General features: G+C 35.9%; 1 protein-coding gene and 1 non-coding gene across 2 annotated transcripts in view; one reads left to right on the top strand and one right to left on the bottom strand.

Moving 5' to 3' along the window:
• Nucleotides 1-541: 541 nt before the first annotated feature.
• Trnae-cuc (transfer RNA glutamic acid (anticodon CUC)) lies at nt 542-613 on the bottom strand. Its single transcript has one exon. It is a non-coding gene; the product is annotated as a tRNA-Glu (tRNA).
• Nucleotides 614-3,709: 3,096 nt separating this feature from the next.
• LOC132550218 (coiled-coil domain-containing protein 158-like) overlaps nt 3,710-21,014 on the top strand; it is a 49,927-nt gene continuing 32,622 nt past the window's right edge. The window contains exons 1-3 of the mRNA XM_060214258.1: nt 3,710-3,893; nt 11,368-11,429; nt 18,750-18,856. Coding sequence (XP_060070241.1) covers nt 3,710-3,893; nt 11,368-11,429; nt 18,750-18,856 — 353 coding nt within the window. The remainder of the gene's footprint in view (nt 3,894-11,367; nt 11,430-18,749; nt 18,857-21,014) is intronic.

The following is a 21,014-nucleotide window of genomic DNA, read 5'->3' as shown; positions in this document are numbered from 1 at the left end:
TCTACATTTGTGATACCCAGGTACATCACTGACCACATCCCTAACACACTCTACATTTGTGATACCCAGGTACATCAAGTCACTACCATTGGATGGTGATACTAAATAATGAGTCAATGGATCGATACGCCTTATTTAGCCATGTGTTACGCAGGGGTGACTTTCTATTCTGTGTATGTATTGACCGATTTCGACTGAAGACGTTTCGACAAAAATTAATTTCGGGACAACAAATGACTTTTCCCTTGCTTTACATTTGAAGGGACTGAAAAATCGCTTCAACTCAACCGAAATTTCGACCCAGTGATATTCAAGTCATCCGAACTAAAATTACAAAGATATAGAAAGAAAAAAATCGGGACTTACAAATTATTTCAACTCAAACAGAATTTCGAGATGAGTTTCAACTATATATTAAGATATATAAATAAATAAGACAGAAAATGTGAGTACATGTCTTCCAAAATATCAATTCTGTACTATATGTAATATTTGTCCTTCTTTATTCTACATTGTCTTCAAAATGGGAAAAAAAAAATCTTTCCCAAGCGGGGAATCGAACCCCGGCCGCCGCGGTGAGAGCGCGGAATCCTAACCACTAGACCACTTGGGACATACTTGTTAGGCGAGATTTGTTTATTAAAAACACACTCACTGAAGACTTTTGTTTCTTTTTTTTAAAACGTAACATTCGTTCAGTGTTGAATATTACGACTACTAGTATCAAAGACGTTGCGCATCGTTTGAATTTGTTACTATTTTTTATTGTTTATGTAACAACAACTGACATTGATATGTCCATTTTAAAAAGTATTTTACGCCGAGTGAAGGGGAATAACTCCCACCGTATTGGTCAGTAATTGTTTGGAAGGGACTACAGGGCATCATTTCAGCAGAGTCCGTACCGGTTTCTGAATTCGGTCTCTCATTTACGGATTTATTGGTTTAATTTAAACGTGTAAACAAAACACAACATATAGATACAATAGTTAACGTAAGAAAATAACTCAAATGTTGTTTTGGAGAATGATCTTAGATCTATTGAATAAAATTATTTGAGGACCAATATCGTATCTAGGAAAGCATAATTCGTTTGACCTGAATTGCTTCTCATTTATGACAAGTTATAGGTGGGTGAACAGTAATGAAAGTATACTATGAAAAGGTAAGTTTTTAAGTTTAAAAAGTCGAATTCTTCGGCTTTAGAACATGGGAACATGACATCAGGATTGAAATGTCCCCGTAGGGTCGACTGAAATCACGACAGACTGTGACATGACTCAAATAGATACTATTAATTTATTAAGAAAGAAAGAAAGAACAATGACATCAACGCCAGGGATCATTTTCCAGAGTAGTGTAGTCTAAAAATCAATTCACCTCGCTACACACTTAGACGACCGTCACCAGTACATGCAGTGTATTCCTCACTCAGTCATAATGATGTTACTATGGTATATTTCAGTAGTAATACGTACTCTCTAAGTCAGAGCAGACCCAGTTCACAAGAGAAAAAATATCCGTACTGCGTGCTTTTTGTGAACTGTCTACAAACGTAAATAACAAGTATCAAAACAGCTATCATAGTTTAGTAATATAATAGCGTTCATGCTATATTGAACCGCCGATTCCTGGGGCTGAAGCAATGTTAGCACACGAGAAAAATACTAAAAAATACGGATGCTATGGTCTCTCCTTACACGTCAATTAACAGTGTATAAATTGTACAATAATTAGGATATCATGGGGACCATGCATAAGCTATATGCCAAGTTCGATAACTCGAACAGGTTTATCTAATCGTTAAGTGCTAATTGTAAGAATAAAATGAAAATTAGATCACAGGATACTTGTAATGGAAGGCCGGCGCCAGAGGACAATATATGATACTACTGAGAAATACATTACATACAATAATTTTGATGCACAAATTATTTCAGCAGTTGACACTGTAAACTACACAAATTATTTCAGCAGTTGACATCGTAAACTTCACAAATGAATTCAGCAAAATAAAAGATAAAAAAACATTTCGGGTTTAAAGAAAATCTTATGTTATACTTATGATGTCCTTTCAACAATCGTAAAGTTCTGTTGCTCCAACGAGTGATTTCAAGTTGTACAACAACTCCAATACTTTTCATGTAATTTTCTGCATCGTATCGTTTTATGAATAATTTGCTACATCCACTATCTTAAATTTTAAAGCTGTTTTTCCTCGTTCTGTTTTTGTTTGCAAAACTTCTTTCGTATCAGTTCGTTTGACATTAATATGATGCTCAGTGGAGCATAATTCTGAATTCTGTAGATTTCCCCTCGTGGAGTATAATTGATGACGGCGTATATGACGTTTCTCTTGAAAATAACTGTGGAAAAAAATAGCACGAATTATCACCACAATTCATAGTTAAGAAATACGTAAATGGATGCTTGGTGGATCTTTTAAGCATAATGTGAAAAAAAAGTTAGATTTCAGGACATTGTCGAACAGACAGTTGGGAGTAAGCATTTTTCAAAATTTACATTTTTCTGCTGTTATGGAAACTTGCAGCTGTCACACCAAATTGAAAATCAGCAATTTAAGTTATGTTTTGTTTATTGTCCCAGTACCATTCTATTGCGTTTCAAATTAAAAAAATGAGAAAAATAAGTTTAAATGCATGCTCCCATGACACATTCTGACGCAAATGGCGGTGATTGAGAGCAGCCATATAATTTTTTTTTTAATTTATGTTTTGTATATATTGGACATTTTACTGTCGACCACTTGTTAGAAGAGTCTTGTACTCAAAGTGTTATCGACTCTTAAATAAAGTCATTTATTATTATTATTAATATAATTACTTTCTCTCATCTAACAAGGGACGTATAAAACCGAGGAACAAAACTTGCCTATATTTTTTGTTAACTTTAGAGCAATGATTTTCGAGTTATTCATACCTACCGTGGCCTTGCTTTGTTTACAAACCAAATTAAACAGCTTTTGTGTATAAGTACATGACTTGATAATTATAAAATTGATTGTGCTTGCTTTCATGATTAACGATCTTTGAGAACTTTTGATATTTATAAAACGAAAATGCATGTTTTAGCTACTTACAACTGAAATACCATTCTATATTTTTTACCACTTTCAGCCCGAGATATTAGTAAAATCATCTTTAACAGATGGTATTAAAACATGAGATTTATTCCGTTTAAGTCAACTTAAAGAAAGACTGGTTTGTCGTACCACGGACTTGTATATTAGATATATTTAAGTCCGTGGTCAAAGCATCATCGGAACAAAAGTTAAAATTAAAAAAAATTGGGGGTCTGAGATTCATACATCCATCAGATATGTAATCAAATGTCACTAAACAACTGCGTGGCTGCGATCAATACACGTATTGTTGTCGTAGCATCTGTAGTTAGCATTCACTTTGATCTTGTCTCACCTGTCCGCACAAAGGTGAGAAATGCCCATTACTTCCTGTCAATCATGCGCATACACACATTTCCGCTCACCCGCTCGATATGAAAACATTGCGTCTGTCACTTCGCTAGCAGTTGTTTACAGACAGGTAAGTGTGTCATTAGCATAGTTTTGTTAAATTCAATTCTTACATCGAGTTGGAAATATAGTTGTACACTTACAATAACCATTTCAATCGAGTTATCTTATTTTACAGACAAATGATTCGCTTGAATTAGGTCAAACGCAGACGAAATGGCAACGGGGTTGAGCACCCCTTTAGCTTCTGCTTCATCAACTGTTCCTACAATTGGAGGAGTACCTGCGTCAACTATTTCAGGGAAAGGGATACCTGGTAAAAAATCGTCTGCCTCTGAACTTCTGGATCAAATACGGCAGTTGGAAATTGAAGGAAATAAACTAAGATCTGCAAATCTAGGTAAGGCCGTAACGAAGGGAGTTCGTGATTGGACATGCCCTATTGTCGGTGCGCCAAGTTTAAAACCCTGATTATTAGCTAGGTAAATCACGAAGGTATTGTTCGTATGTGTTGTCCTATGACACTTGCTATATCTTTGGTGGGTAATAAGATCGTTTGAAGAGCTGTTGCGATTTTTAAAACGGATTTAAGCGTATATATATCCTTCAAATATTTATATTTGCTTCCATATCGAAATTGGTCTGAAGTGTGTGACCTCTTGAATGGGTCCATCCATGTGTTATGATTATAGCTCTGGTTTTGGTGACTGGACAAATACTTAATGTGAATATCTAATTGACTTTTATTTACAAGGTCACTCTCCAATTACTTTCTTTTGTCCAAAATGCTAATTATTTTTAATTAAAATTCAAATCCCTTTTGAATATAAAAGGGCACTGACATTAGCACATGTACAAGTACAAAGTAAATGGCACTTAGTGAGACTTATGTATAGTACTAAGAAAGCTAAACACTGTTCATAAGTTCTTGTCAACAGAATTTAATGATGCTAACATCCCCATATACTCTCATCAATATTTTGATATGTAATATGAGACATTTATCAACAAAAAATGTGAATAGGAGTGGTACTCCTAGGTTGAATTAATGGCCATCATGAGTACATGTATTGCCAGTCACATTGATGCCTTTCTTTGCTTCCTCATAATTTATTGCTTGTTCATTACAATCAGAACCTGATGTTTTAATGTTTCTTTGATTTATTTGATCAATGAGCCACATAAACTTTCGAAATGTGAAATTCAGGATAGTACCAAAAGACATCAAAAAAAAAAGTATCCTAGCCCAGAAATTCCAAAGACAAAACCCATGGAAATTAATCACACCACTCTAGAGCAAGTTTTGTATCTTACGTCAGACTCTAAAGACGTAGACAATTATACAGGCAAAAAATACATGACCTATAACTACATTACAGAGGATTATAAGTCAGTCTTCAATCACAGCTTCATCAGTATAGGCACAGATGTCCAAGATGAACTTCCAGAAACCATACACTATAGACCAGTTAATGTACATAGCATATGCAGATTATTTTAGCATTTACGTAATGAACTAGTTAATAATTACATCACAGCTTCTCATTAATTATGTTGTCATAATATCGCTTACCTTTATAGAATTTCTATGACACATTTCTGTACTTCAGACATCAGCTGGTATTACATTGTCTTGATGATGGTTGTATAGCAGCCAAAACATACTGACAATGTAAATTACAAAAAACCTCCATAGAATGTTGGGATTCCATGAGCTTATCTTTATATTTGATGAGTAATTATTTTTATTTTCTACTTTATTTACATTAATAACATACATTATGATATCAATCATGATACCACTGAAAACAGCTGCCAGAAAAATAATGATATTAATTAATTATTTTGAGAGAGTAGTAATACAGTTCCTGTAATATACATGTGTCTATACAATTGGATACTCTTGAGGAATGAAGAAAGATGTCTTCACAAATAACATACATAAAACTGGCAACTAATTAGAAAATTACATTGTTAATTCAGATATTGACTGCAATATTATTTTCGTAATGAAAATATATATAACTATTCATTAAAAAAAAGGACTTGCATGGTTGTACTAGTTAGGAAAATACAAAAGACAAATTCCTCATCCTCAATGGCTGAATATCAATTACAGCTACATGTATATAGCTATTAGTATTATAGATATATTTTCACTTTTGTCTTTGAAGTCTGACGGTTGTTGGAACACTAGTAAGGTCAAATCACTGTCAACCATACCAGAGTACTTCTAACCAAAGGACTATATATATATATATCTATATTCTGTTATCAGTATAATAATACAAATTCATTTTTGGTTATTAAACATTTTATTATTGCAATTGTAGATTTTGTATTTGGTTTGTAACATGTTATTTTAACAAATATTGCTAAAGTGTCTTAGAAATAAGACAAACAGAATCTGTCACTATGGTATTGTCCATTTTACATAAATCTTTATGAAACTTATCAGTTACATATTTTGTATGAGGTTTATTACACATCACAATTTTTCCCTTTCTTTTCTGGATCACCAGAGGCTTGGCAGAATGAAAAAAATATGACTAATTTCTCATACTCAACTTTAATCCCCAAGTGTTCAAGAAACATTTTATATCAATTGCCCAATAGTAATGATATAAGTGGATTTTTTCAGCTCCCAACAATTGAAAAATATATTTATTAAATTGTATTTAAGTAAAAGTAAAAATTTTGTATTTGTACTGTAACCTGAGATAATCCAGATAATGATCAGGTTTCAGTTTTCTGTTGGCAAAAATCTTCAACAGAAGAGACTGAAGTTCACTGTAGGTTATGTACCACTTACCATTATTGGTAATCAATACATTGGTTGCTCCAATCGGGAACTCAGGTTTAAATGGTAGGTGAATAAATTGAGATGATCTTGATAGCATTATGGGTTTGTACTATTATGTTTTGGTGACCCTCATTGAACATGTAGCAGTGCTGTAACAAGGGCTTAGATTTATCGATTTTGTTTCTCTATAGGTACGTAATGTATAAGTGCTATCAGATTATTTCATGGTATTTTTTTTTACATCTTATTGAGTTAAATGATTTCACTACATATCAAATGAACATAAATCATTTATAATCATAATGACTAATGAACATGTGATTTAGAGAAAGTATATGTGTAATATGCAAATGGTAAGTATTTTGGCATATTTCACATAAATTTGAAATATTCAGCAAATTATTATCTTCAGTGATCTTCTTATGATAACTTTCTGTAGTATTAAGCTTTCTCTGAGAGACAGACTACAGAGGTCTGTAGACCAGAAAACCCCAGGAAAGTACATAAGTGGATAACTAAAGAAAATTGTGTTCAAGTAAGGATAGGCAGTGCCTTACACACTGTACATGTGTGCAGTTATATATATCAAAGCATCCAATGAAATACAAGGACAACTCTATATTTTTGTTCAGCCCTGAATGAAACGTAATTTACTTACAATTGTAGGTACATTAACACCGTTAATATAAAATATTACCAGCCAGCCACATTTATGTATGTAGCTGATCCGTCTGTGTTGCTATGATATTTCCCTGTACCACTTCTGTGTTCTGGTACAACATTTCCCTGTACCACTTCTGTGTTCTGGTACAACATTTCCCTGTACCACTTCTGTGTTCTGGTACAACATTTCCCTGTACCACTTCTGTGTTCTGGTACAACAATTCCCTGTACCACTTCTGTGTTCTGGTACAACAGATACAACATGTTAATACATGGTACATTACTGAAGTATTGCTTTTTGAAACTCTGTTTCTAATTAATAAAAGTGTATTTCATTAACGTACATCTTAATAAATATGACTTTCAATTGGTCAACATTAAAAACAATTTAAAAAACCTTTGTAAGTCTGATTTTTTTTTTCCAGAGTTATTTCTTTCTTTTTTTAATGTCAAAAAAGTTGGTCTTCCATTTGCAAGGTTTTTTTTTCGTAATTTGGAAATGCATGAAATATGGTGTTTTTGAAGGTCTGTTCTGTCCCTCCTTTAAGGAAAAATAATAGAGGCTGTGATAGTTGACAGTCACTGCTGGGTGATGTATAAAACTTGATGTGCCCGGTGCTGGTATAAACCAAAGATAAAAGTTTGTCGTAAGTCAGCTCATTGTTTATTTCATCATGGGGTTTGTAAGAATATCATTTCTTGCAAAGTGATGTGTACATATGAGTGAAATTAGAGGTTGGAACAATAGTAATTCATTCATTCATAAAAATAGCTGATCAAAGTGCATTTTAGTGGAGACAAGAAAGACAAAACAGGCAAAAGCAAAGCTAGACTGGTAAAACATCTATTTTAAACTGGTTGTAACTTTTCCTCAATCTACATCTTATGCAGGTACTTGGTTTTCATGCAAATTTAAAATCTTTTTTAGGGTACTTGTAGAGAGGAATGATTCAGGAATTTTCAAAGTATCCTAAACTCAGATTAAAGGTAGATTTTGAAATGCTTTGATTTTAACGCGTAAGAAGAATGTAATAGTTTTCAATGTTCTATGTATTGCACATGGTTCCTATGTACAGTTAAAATTTAGGTCTAGTGTTTACCGGTAATCTGTCGTGAATATCGGTGTACCTTATGTGTGACAGGTATGGCCATCACTGAGGGAACATGATTAGGGAGAATTCTTGTCCAAATCTCTTGATCCCCCTTTTCATTATGTAGGGATTAGAGTATTATTGTGTTATCTTTTCAAAGTGGTCAAAAGTGGACACAGTCCATGAATGGTAATACAAAGTAAATTGCTTTAGGACACACATGGATCATCTGAGTTTTGATTTTACTGATATCATAATCAGTACATTTAGGGGTACAATTATCATATTAGATACATGTATATTGTATGTATATGAGTCATTCAGATGTTAAGTTGTACAGTACTTACTATTATTTACTTTTAGTTTGTGTTGTTTTAACATGATTTAGTTTTATATGGTATGGCCGGTATATAAATCAAATGACATGATTTGGATAATCAGCATTTTTAAAAATCAAAATCATTCATATGATATCTGGTACCTTAACATTTATTAATCAAAATTGTTTAAAATTTCATGCAGCCGATAGTGTATCATGTCTACCTGCTTGCTTTCTCATTACCATCCACCCCTATTGCTCCTTGAAATCCTGAATCTTGTAATTGTGATCAACATACTTGTGTGGACTGTATTACGTTTTCAATTTATATCTTATGTATACATGAGTAATAATGCAGTAAAGGCTTTTGCTGAAGATTTACCTTTATCAAGAATGTACACTGTCTTGTGTTTATTTTTGTTAACCACTATTGTCAGATTTTTTGGCTGTTCAAATTGCACTTTGTCCATAGTCTTGCTGTTTTTTGAGGTTTTTGATGAAAGTCTGAATTTCATATGTAGGTTATTATGGGTCCCGTATATAAGCACTCCTCATCTTTGGACTGGTTGGAAAATACCATTAGGCAGCCATCTTGGATTTTAACACAAAATATAATGGTTGCCATCTTGGAATTTGACAGTTATATTTTGTTATTGCTATTGCTTTACGTACTAAAAGGATATGTAGTTTCTCCTTATGTCTTATTGCAGTGTTCAGAGTAAGCAATAGAATAAAACAGAAAAAAAGGAAATGATCAAACTAATCAAAGTGTGATTGCAGGTTCCTCTGGGATACTTTAAGTACTCATTTATATGTATGTGTTCAGATCTACCCGGAAAAAATATTTTGTACCATATTTTGAGGTAAATTTATTATGAAATGTGATTCCACTTATACAACCCATTGCTATAGTACGATCTTGTATCAACTTGTATGGTCAATATCACTTTCCCAGTGCTTTTTTCAAGTTCTTTTTTCTTTTTTTATATATATATCTTTCTGCATGTTGACACTAGTATCATTCCTGTATGTATGGTAAATTGCCACAAGGTGACCCAAATTGGACCACTTTAGAATTCGGTAGATACTATGTTCATCTCAAGGGTTACGTACACAACCTAAACAAATAGTGACCAAGTATTGGGCACACAGACACCATGTTACTACATTGTCCTTAGATGTTTTAAAGCTTCTGCATGAATAGGATTAGGTTGGCTCAGTCTGTCATCCCAATCAAAGTATCGAGGCACCAGGAAAGAGGACAGATTATCAGTATGACACACTCAAAACAATGGTATTTCAGCTGGTACTATATCGTGCATGGATTATCACTACCACCAAATAATTCAAATTGCTTTCCCTTATTGTAACAAGTTAGGATCAGATTTCATACTGGTGTTTCTTTTCAAAATTAAATAATTTGAAAGCCTACAAATTGCTGTATATGAAAACACAAGCTGACTTTCATGACATTCATCTTTCCATTGAATGAAGATTTCAGTTGGAAAATTTAAATACTTCTACATTTTATTTTGAAGGTAGTTTTTAAGAAAGATTTTATCTAGGTACACAATGTACATTGATAAAGAGAATCTGTCTAGATTTAAGTTATAGTTCATACAGGCAGAAAATAGATAATGATTTATCAGTAGTTTTTCTGTTTCATTATCTATTTTTAAACAAAAACAAACTGATACCTGCAAATATTTCAAAATTGTATGGTGTACATGTTAATGAATACATGCAGACCTGTTTTTTCTTACATGATAGTACACAGGTACAGGCAAGCAGTGCAGACGTGTTTGCACCTTGGAAACTCAAAATAATTTGTTTCACAGTGATTTTTTTAAGACTTGTCTGTTGAGTAAACACTTCATTGTTTCCTAGCAATGCATAAAGCTCCAGATTGAGTTACAATGGTGTCAGGGTCAAAAAGTAATTCACATATAAAACTTCCAAATGAGAAAGTTGTATATACAATAATCAGTGGGTGTTTATCAAGGTCCAAGGATAGAATGTTTTCTTTACAGTAATGAAAAATTTGCCTCCGTTTGTCAATGGTATTGTGATTTTGGTTTATTTTTAATTGAATTCCAAATACAATATAATTACAGCTTTAGCCATCTAGCTACAACTGTTTTTGCATAAAGCCTGTTTCTTATATGGTGTCCATCTATACATTTCCTGATATGCCAATGCTAAATTATAACCTGATCATGATTGTACTGTTACAAAACCAAAGTATTCTTCCTTTGAACCAACACCTGTACCACAGCCATGCCCTGCTTTATTGATTAAATAATTCTCTACCGAATATGTAGTGTTGTGTTAGCACCTTATGGTATCTAGCTATATTCATGTATAAAATATCTTTAAAGGGATGTGAATAATGGCACGTTATCAGCCCATTTTCGTCTTAACATGTTGAATATTTTAGATTGTCAATAAAAGTATCTGTTTCTCATGCAAAATAAGGGACCATAAATTATTAAGTGAACAGATCCTTTTAGATACTAGCTTGCCAATGTTTCAAGCCTATTGGTTTCTTTTTGGCACATGTTAGTCATAATAGTGTTTTGGTCATGTACAACTTTCGGGTCAACCCACCTGTTTTTTATGGTAAGTCAGACTTTATTATAAAGACTGGAAATCATCAACTGCATTGCTGTACTAATCCATTAGGATGTGATATAATGGACATTTTCATTATACCAGTATGAAATGAATATCACAAAAGAAACAAGTACATTTTGTATGCAGCAAAATGCTATTTAATCCAAGATGGCCATCATGACTTCTGACTGGCTGAGGCCATGAAAACTTCACTTTTTCCTCTGTTGATTGTATAAGCTTGTTTTGGTATAAAATAGAAACTGTCTGATTACATAAAATGTTGGTTTATAATGTCTAATGTGTAATATGATGGATTGTGTTTTGCTTTAAATCCTTTATAATAGATGTCACTGCACTATCACTGTTTTTTTTGTGTGTCTTTCAGAAACAGGATCTGTAACATCAGGAGGTACAGAGTTTGGAAGCTATGCAGCTGACATCTCTGAGGTGAGTGATGATCACACAGCTCCAGACCAGTATTGCTTTCTGTCATTATAGCTTCTTGCTCAAAAATGATTATATAATACATGCTTTTCTTAGCAATATTTATTTTACACACATGTTGTATTTGGGTTTAGCAACAATTTAGACATCCTTTGTCTAGTTAAGATTTCCTGAAATATTGAATGAATCATACATAAGTGTGTGAATGGATACATGCTTGAGTCACTTCATGTTATAGATAAGGTGACATGAAAGACAGATGTGCACATAAATTTCTCTACTTATGCTAAGTTGATGTTTTCCTTTGACTCTGTTACACCAACTTATGTTAATAAGGCTTCTACTAATTCATGTGCAGTTTTACCTATTGATACCAAAAAAATTTAATTAAACTGTAAGATAAACTGCTTTATGATGTACTTTTAGCATTATTGCTGAGCAGGCCATGACCCACTCTACACTAGTACATCTTTTATCCCTCGAGAATACCTATGTACTTTTCACTTTAAGCCAATTACACATCCATGCAGTTCACTTGTCAATTCGTAAAGCTTTCACTTAAAGGTAGTTCTGGTTCGATTTGCATCCACCAACCCATCTTAAAAACCCCAATTTGCAAAGCAAATGTGGTTCTTTGGCTGACTTAAGCTTATATGACTACATTGACAATTTGCATAAAATGTAACACATATTGAAGTGAAGTTAATTCTCCGTGGGCAATGTTAACAAAACACAATTCTGTATACCAATATTTTGCTCACATGCAAATATTGATGAGTAGACCATTTTGTAACCTTTAAATCTTCTTGGAGAGGTAGCCTTTTCTTACAAGTGCTCGTTTAATATCATGCTGTACTGTTTTGTCTGTATTGACACTTTTTGTTCAACAACAAAGTACTGTGTTAAATAAAGGTAGCAGTAATATGGTTGTAACATTTAGTTAGTACATTACTTAGATCCACACAGGATCAACTTTATGCAAGTTTTGTATTGACTATTTGAGATACAACTAAGGACTGTATTTTTTTATTAATATTGCAATGCCTGTGATACAAAAATTGATCATATTTATACAAACTGTATTGTAAGTACCTCCAGTATGTTGAGGTGATTTTGAATGAACATGTCCTTGATGAAACTATTTGTGATTTAAAACTTTGAAACTGGAGAAGTTTAAAAAATACCGAGTGTCATTATTTAAACTTTGATAAGTGTTTATTAAATCCAAGTAAGAAATCTGAACTTCAATATCAATGGACTCTTAATGACATCTTTAAAATGCCATGTAACAAAAGCTATAATTATGGACAGTACTGTAAGGTGGACCCTGAGGCTATATGGTGGGAAAACGTTTACCTAGCGTAAAGCATATTGATTACGATATGGAAATTATATTGATCAATCTGTTCTTACGAGAAACGAATTAACTCAGTATACTGCCATTTCATAAAACCATTTCACTTTAATCTTATGAATTATTCAGATGTTTTGATTAAAGTCTTTCTTTCAATTTTTTTTTCTGAAATTGAAAAATAACAACAAACATTTCAACTTGATTTATTAGCTAACCTTTAATTGGATGAAGATTAATTATTCAATGTTAAGAAATTTACATTCCAATGGATGTGATTAATGTTATGTTGGTATATTCTATTGCGTGTAATGCTGATTTCTGATAATGATTAATCTGTGTATACATAACGTAAATTAAATGTGTCCAGTTTCAAAAGACTGCATATGCATCTGATGCAAGTTTTGACATGTTATTTTGCATAAACTTACAAAGTGTAACCTGCCTATAGCCAATACAACAATTAGCACTTCCAAATGCATTTCCATTTACAAGGTACCAGACACTGATTGCTTAAATTAGTATTTGGTGATAAATGGTTGAAATTTTTTGCTGTAAATTGAACTATTAACAAAATATCCTTCAACATTGATTATTCAATACTGTTTATTTTTTTTAATGCCAAAAAATAATTTGTCTTTGTTGTGTATCTAGCCCATGATTAACAAACATTTTACACATATTTATCCAAGTAAACAGATATGGTCCCACATAGAGATGTTGTAATTACTTGAACATAACTTGATGGTGTATTAACATCTATTACTAAGTAGTAAGGTACAGCAGTACAGACAAGTAGATTGTCATGTTTTTAAGGCAATCTGTACCTTTATTGCTACACAAAATATTACACATTATATAGTTATATACCTGGTAGTTATGCCTTGAATGATAATGTAACAATGTTCCAATAACCCCTTCGATCTTCTGAATGCCGAAGGCCATTCTCAAAACAGCGAAAATGCATTGTGTAGTGAGGCTTGAAAGATAATAATTCAAATTTATGCTGATGTAAATCTCAGTGCTGTGTGTACGACAACCTACTGAGCCTATACATGTGAGTGAGATTGCTGAGTGTCAAGTCCTTAGAAAAGTGGTTGTTAGGACATTTCTGTCCCACCCCAAATTATAACCTGATAGTTAAACAGTAATGATATAATAAAAAGTTAAATTAATGTATGTTTAGGCAGAGAGAAAAAGTTGTTTTTGATTATAGTCACCAGTTACAAAAACAAAAAAGGGTTGAGAGTGGTTAATAGTGACTTAGTCAACTCACTTTGGAAAAACCCACCCCACAGATTGCATCCTGATTCTTAGGTCAAGTTTGATATAGGCAGCAATTTTAGAGAGGAACAAAAGACATAAGAACTACATCAAAATTCTAATTTTGAAATTGATAAGTGGAAAATAAATGATGAAAAGGCTGAACTAAAAGCATGTTACAGCAGGGACCCACAGCACTATTTGCCTTAGTTTGTAATGGGGTAGGATGTGCTGACTATGAGGTAGATCTGACCAGACAGGGACCCACAGCACTAGTTGCCTTAGTTTGTAATGGGGGTAGGATGTACTGACTATGAGGTAGATCTGACCACACAGGGACCCACAGCACTAGTTGCCTTAGTTTGTAATGGGGTTGGATGTACTGACTATGAGGTAGATCTGACCAGACAGGGACCCACAGCACCAGTTGCCTTAGTTTGTAATGGGGTAGGATGTGCTGACTATGAGGTAGATCTGACCAGACAGGGACCCACAGCACTAGTTGCCTTAGTTTGTAATGGGGGTAGGATGTACTGACTATGAGGTAGATCTGACCACACAGGGACCCACAGCACTAGTTGCCTTAGTTTGTAATGGGGTAGGATGTACTGACTATGAGGTAGATCTGACCAGACAGGGACCCACAGCACCAGTTGCCTTAGTTTGTAATGGGGTAGGATGTGCTGACTATGAGGTAGACCTGACAAGACAGGGACCCACAGCACTAGTTGCCTTAGTTTGTAAAGGTTAGGATTTACTGACTATGAGGTAGATCTGACCACACAGGGACCCACAGCACCAGTTGCCTTAGTTTGTAATGGGGGTAGGATGTACTGACTATGAGGTAGATCTGACCAGACAGGGACCCACAGCATCAGTTGCCTTAGTTTGTAATGGGGGTAGGATGTACTGACTATGAGGTAGATCTGACCAGACAGGGACCCACAGCACCAGTTGCCTTAGTTTGTAATGGGGTAGGATGTACTGACTATGAGGTAGACCTGACCAGACAGGGACCCACAGCACCAGTTGCCTTAGTTTGTAATGGGGGTAGGATGTACTGACTATGAGGTAGACCTGACCAGACAGGGACCCACAGCACTAGTTGCCTTAGTTTGTAATGGGGAAGGATGTACTGACTATGAGGTAGACCTGACCACACAGGGACCCACAGCACCAGTTGCCTTAGTTTGTAATGGGGTAGGATGTACTGACTATGAGGTAGACCTGACCAGACAGGGACCCACAGCACTAGTTGCCTTAGTTTGTAATGGGGGTAGGATGTACTGACTATGAGGTAGATCTGACCAGACAGGGACCCACAGCACCAGTTGCCTTAGTTTGTAATGGGGGTAGGATGTACTGACTATGAGGTAGATCTGACCAGACAGGGACCCACAGCACTAGTTGCCTTAGTTTGTAATGGGGGTAGGATGTACTGACTATGAGGTAGATCTGACCAGACAGGGACCCACAGCACTAGTTGCCTTAGTTTGTAATGGGGGTAGGATGTACTGACTATGAGGTAGATCTGACCAGACAGGGACCCACAGCACCAGTTGCCTTAGTTTGTAATGGGGGTAGGATGTACTGACTATGGGGACCCACAGCACCAGTTGCCTTAGTTTGTAATGGGGTAGGATGTACTGACTATGAGGTAGACCTGACCAGACAGGGACCCACAGCACCAGTTGCCTTAGTTTGTAATGGGGTAGGATGTACTGACTATGAGGTAGATCTGACCAGACAGGGACCCACAGCACCAGTTGCCTTAGTTTGTAATGGGGTAGGATGTACTGACTATGAGGTAGACCTGACCAGACAGGGACCCACAGCACCAGTTGCCTTAGTTTGTAATTGGGTAGGATGTACTGACTATGATATTGATCTGACCACACAGGGACCCACAGCACTATTTGCCTTAGTTTGTAATGGGGTAGGATGTACTGACTATGAGGGATCTGACCCACACAGCACCAGTTGCCTTAGTTTGTAATGGGGTAGGATGTACTGACTATGAGGTAGATCTGACCAGACAGGGACCCACAGCACTAGTTGCCTTAGTTTGTAATGGGGGTAGGATGTACTGACTATGAGGTAGATCTGACCAGACAGGGACCCACAGCACCAGTTGCCTTAGTTTGTAATGGGGGTAGGATGTACTGACTATGGGGACCCACAGCACCAGTTGCCTTAGTTTGTAATGGGGTAGGATGTACTGACTATGGGGACCCACAGCACCAGTTGCCTTAGTTTGTAATGGGGTAGGATGTACTGACTATGAGGTAGATCTGACCAGACAGGGACCCACAGCACCAGTTGCCTTAGTTTGTAATGGGGGTAGGATGTACTGACTATGAGGTAGATCTGACCAGACAGGGACCCACAGCACCAGTTGCCTTAGTTTGTAATGGGGGTAGGATGTACTGACTATGAGGTAGATCTGACCAGACAGGGACCCACAGCACCAGTTGCCTTAGTTTGTAATGGGGTAGGATGTACTGACTATGGGGACCCACAACACCAGTTGCCTTAGTTTGTAATGGGGGTAGGATGTACTGACTATGAGGTAGACCACAGCACCAGTTGCCTTAGTTTGTAATGGGGTAGGATGTAGACTATGGGGACCCACAGCACCAGTTGCCTTAGTTTGGGGGTACCCACAGCACCAGTTGCCTTAGTTTGTAATGGGGGTAGGATGTACTGACTATGAGGTAGATCTGACCAGACAGGGACCCACAGCACCAGTTGCCTTAGTTTGTAATGGGGGTAGGATGTACTGACTATGGGGACCCACAGCACCAGTTGCCTTAGTTTGTAATTGGGTAGGATGTACTGACTATGATATTGATCTGACCACACAGGGACCCACAGCACTATTTGCCTTAGTTTGTAATGGGGTAGGATGTACTGACTATGGGGACCCACAGCACCAGTTGCCTTAGTTTGTAATGGGGGTAGGATGTACTGACTATGAGGTAGATCTGACCAGACAGGGACCCACAGCACCAGTTGCCTTAGTTTGTAATGGGGGTAGGATGTACTGACTATGAGGTAGATCTGACCAGTTGCCTTAGTTTGTAATGGGGGTACAGGGACCCACAGCACCAGTTGCCTTAGTTTGTAATGGGGTAGGATGTACTGACTATGGGGACCCACAGCACCAGTTGCCTTAGTTTGTAATGGGGTAGGATGTACTGACTATGAGGTAGATCTGACCGGACAGGGACCCACAGCACCAGTCGCCTTAGTTTGTAATGGGGGTAGGATGTACTGACTATGAGGTAGATCTGACCACACAGGGACCCACAGCACCAGTTACCTTAGTTTGTAAAGGTTAGGATGTACTGACTATGGGGACCCACAGTACCTGTTGCCTTAGTTTGTAATGGGGTAGGATGTACTGACTATGATATTGATCTGACCACACAGGGACCCACAGCACTATTTGCCTTAGTTTGTAATGGGGTAGGATGTACTGACTATGAGGTAGATCTGACCGTACAGAGAACCACAGCACCAGTTGCCTTAGTTTGTAATGGGGTAGGATGTACTGACTATGATATTGATCTGACCACACAGGGACCCACAGCACTATTTGCCTTAGTTTGTAATGGGGTAGGATGTACTGACTATGAGGTAGATCTGACCACACAGGGACCCACAGCACCAGTTACCTTAGTTTGTAAAGGTTAGGATGTACTGACTATGAGGTAGATCTGACCACACAGGGACCCACAGCACCAGTTGCCTTAGTTTGTAATGGGGTAGGATGTACTGACTATGATATTGATCTGACCGACAGGGACCCACAGCACCAGTTGCCTTAGTTTGTAATGGGGTAGGATGTACTGACTATGAGGTAGATCTGACCACACAGGGACCCACAGCACTAGTTGCCTTAGTTTGTAATGGGGTAGGATGTACTGACTATGAGGTAGATCTGACCACACAGGGACCCACAGCACTAGTTGCCTTAGTTTGTAATGGGGTAGGATGTACTGACTATGAGGTAGATCTGACCAGACAGGGACCCACAGCACCAGTTGCCTTAGTTTGTAATGGGGTAGGATGTACTGACTATGATATTGATCTGACCAGACAGGGACCCACAGCACTAGTTGCCTTAGTTTGTAATGGGGGTAGGATGTACTGACTATGAGGTAGACCTGACCACACAGGGACCCACAGCACTAGTTACCTTAGTTTGTAAAGGTTAGGATGTGCTGACGATGATATTGATCTGACCGACAGGGACCCACAGCACCAGTTACCTTAGTTTGTAAAGGTTAGGATGTGCTGACGATGATATTGATCTGACCGACATGTCTGATGTAGCATGTTCCAAACATATCTGTTGTTCTGCTGCTTAATCCATGATATTCTTCACCCATGATTGCTGGTCACAACATATGAACTAATTCCTATGTGATATGACCTATTTATTGCTGGTTACCTCCTGCAGCGGTCAGTGAGGACCACCTGCAGGTCATCCACTCATGAATCAGCATGTTCTACATCGTTTTACTTCTTCAAATTGTTGTTTATTATTACTTCATCGATCATATGTCTGTTCCAATAAAATTACATCCAATGAGCATTTGTTGGTCAATATAATACCATACTGTTTACATTACTTTATTTTTCTCTCTATATCTGTGTGTAATATGTAAGGTAACATGTTGTTTTTGATCATCTTTTGTTATCAGACACCTGCATTTAGCCATGCTAAACCAGCCATTGTTCCAACCTCCCCTGCAACACTGTCAGCTCTCGTAGATATCTCTGCTGAACAGAAAACCATCTCCGATCTCAGGTAAGCTCTTTATCAAACCTCTGCTGACTGCATTTTGGACAGAAAACCAACTTGCTTGAACTCTTTATCAAAGCTATGTTGAACTCAGTGTCAGACAGAAAACCATCTTCAACCTTAGGTAAGCTCGTTATCAAACCTTTACTGAACTCAATGGCATACAGAAAATCATATCAGACCGCAGGTAAGCTCTTTATCAAACCGACACTGAACTCAATATTAGACAGGAAATCATCTCTGACCTCAGGTAAGCTCTTTATCAAACCTATACTGAACTCAATATTAGACAGGAAATCATCTCTGACCTCAGGTAAGCTCTTTATCAAACCTATACTGAATTCAATATTAGACAGGAAATCATCTCTGACCTCAGGTAAGCTCTTTATCAAACCTATACAGAACTCAATATTAGACAGGAAATCATCTCTGACCTCAGGTAAGCTCTTTATCAAACCTATACTGAACTCAATATTAGACAGGAAATCATCTCTGACCTCAGGTAAGCTCTTTATCAAACCTATACTGAATTCAATATTAGACAGGAAATCATCTCTGACCTCAGGTAAGCTCTTTATCAAACCTATACTGAACTCAATATTAGACAGGAAATCATCTCTGACCTCAGGTAAGCTTTTTATCAAACCTATGTTAACTCAATATTAGACAGGAAATCATCTCTGACCCCTGGTAAGCTCTTTGTCACACCAATGCTGAACACAATGTCTGACATAACACCATCTTTGTCGGATCTCTAGTTCAGCATGCACATATTGAATGTTATACCCTTGTTTACCTTTCTGAAGCACAAAACCAGACCTTGTGTATGTTCATCTTTGGTGAAAAACCATGGGTAACCATTGCCTCAGACTGTAGGAAATTATTGTGTAACATAAAACATTCTTTAATTCATCCTTTTATTTAGTTTGGTGTTCAGTATTTGGTGGATCCCTCATATAAATCAGCTCTTGTCAGTTACACCAATGTAAAAGAATGTTGAATCCATTGTCATGACTCTAAATATTCTGGTATTCATAATTTTATTGATTTTTGTAGCAATTGTGGTTCTCTTGAATTAAAAAAGTTGAACTAAATTATGAATTAAAAGTTTACATTTTGGAATTAAAAGTTTAACTAATTAATTGAAAGTTCAACTACATTTCTGAATTAAAAGGTCAACTACATTTCTGAATTAAAAGTTTAACTACATTTCTGAATTAAAAGTTTAACTACATTTCTGAATTAAAAGTTTAACTACATTTATGATCCTAGAACATTGTAAAATATAATGATATGTGTGTAGATAGATAATAAATGTGTTTATTCAGAATTTATTTACGTAATTATTGTCTCATTGGTATGATAGGTTATCCACCAATTCTTAATTAATAAGCAAAAATTGTAAGTAATGGGTTATAAATTTGTTAGGACAGATAAACTTAAAAAAATCTCATGAGCTTAGATTTATGATCATCTTACAAAAACTATAAACTTAATTATCATCAGGAATGTAATCAGACATTACTTGCCTGACATTTCTTGGTAATGGAGTGAAATTATGTTATGTTGATGTTTGGATTGTGGTTGAGGATATCAATAATACAATATGTATATTAGTAACACTAAAGTAACCAGAATAGCTTGGTAAATAGATGTAAAATTTCTATTACTATAAGAGTACTAATATACAAGGGAGGTATAAATCACCTTAATGATGTTCTGAGTACACAAAGTAAATATGTTTTATTTATTATCCTCCTGAAGCTTGTCTACAACACACCAGCTGTTATAAATTACGTTTTCATTTTTGAAAGAAGTAATTGAAGTTTAAATCTAGATAAAAATACCTCTCTTTGATTTAAATAAAAATTTGTCAGAATGTCCTCAGAAGGAAAATGTTTTTTTCATATAATTCAATTTGTCAAGAAGGGGAACACTGTATAAATTATGAAAGTATTGAATGACAGACAGGAAGATAAATCTGTTGTATATAGTTCTATACTACTTAGTGATAGTAAGTGACCTTTTCTATCAGTCCTGTACTATAATTAATAATAGTCCTACTGAAGGTGTCTCAATCTTAACCTATACTGGAATCTGATGTTTTTAAACAGAGATTTATTTTAATGATGATGTTCATGTAAAATTAACTTATACTATCAAA

Source organism: Ylistrum balloti, unplaced genomic scaffold, assembly GCF_031769215.1.
Source record: "Ylistrum balloti isolate Yb309-2 unplaced genomic scaffold, AGI_CSIRO_Ybal_v1 Utg370110, whole genome shotgun sequence".
NCBI lineage: Eukaryota > Metazoa > Mollusca > Bivalvia > Pectinida > Pectinidae > Ylistrum > Ylistrum balloti.
Note: the sequence above shows the minus strand (reverse complement) of the source record. Positions and strands in the feature narration are given on the sequence as shown.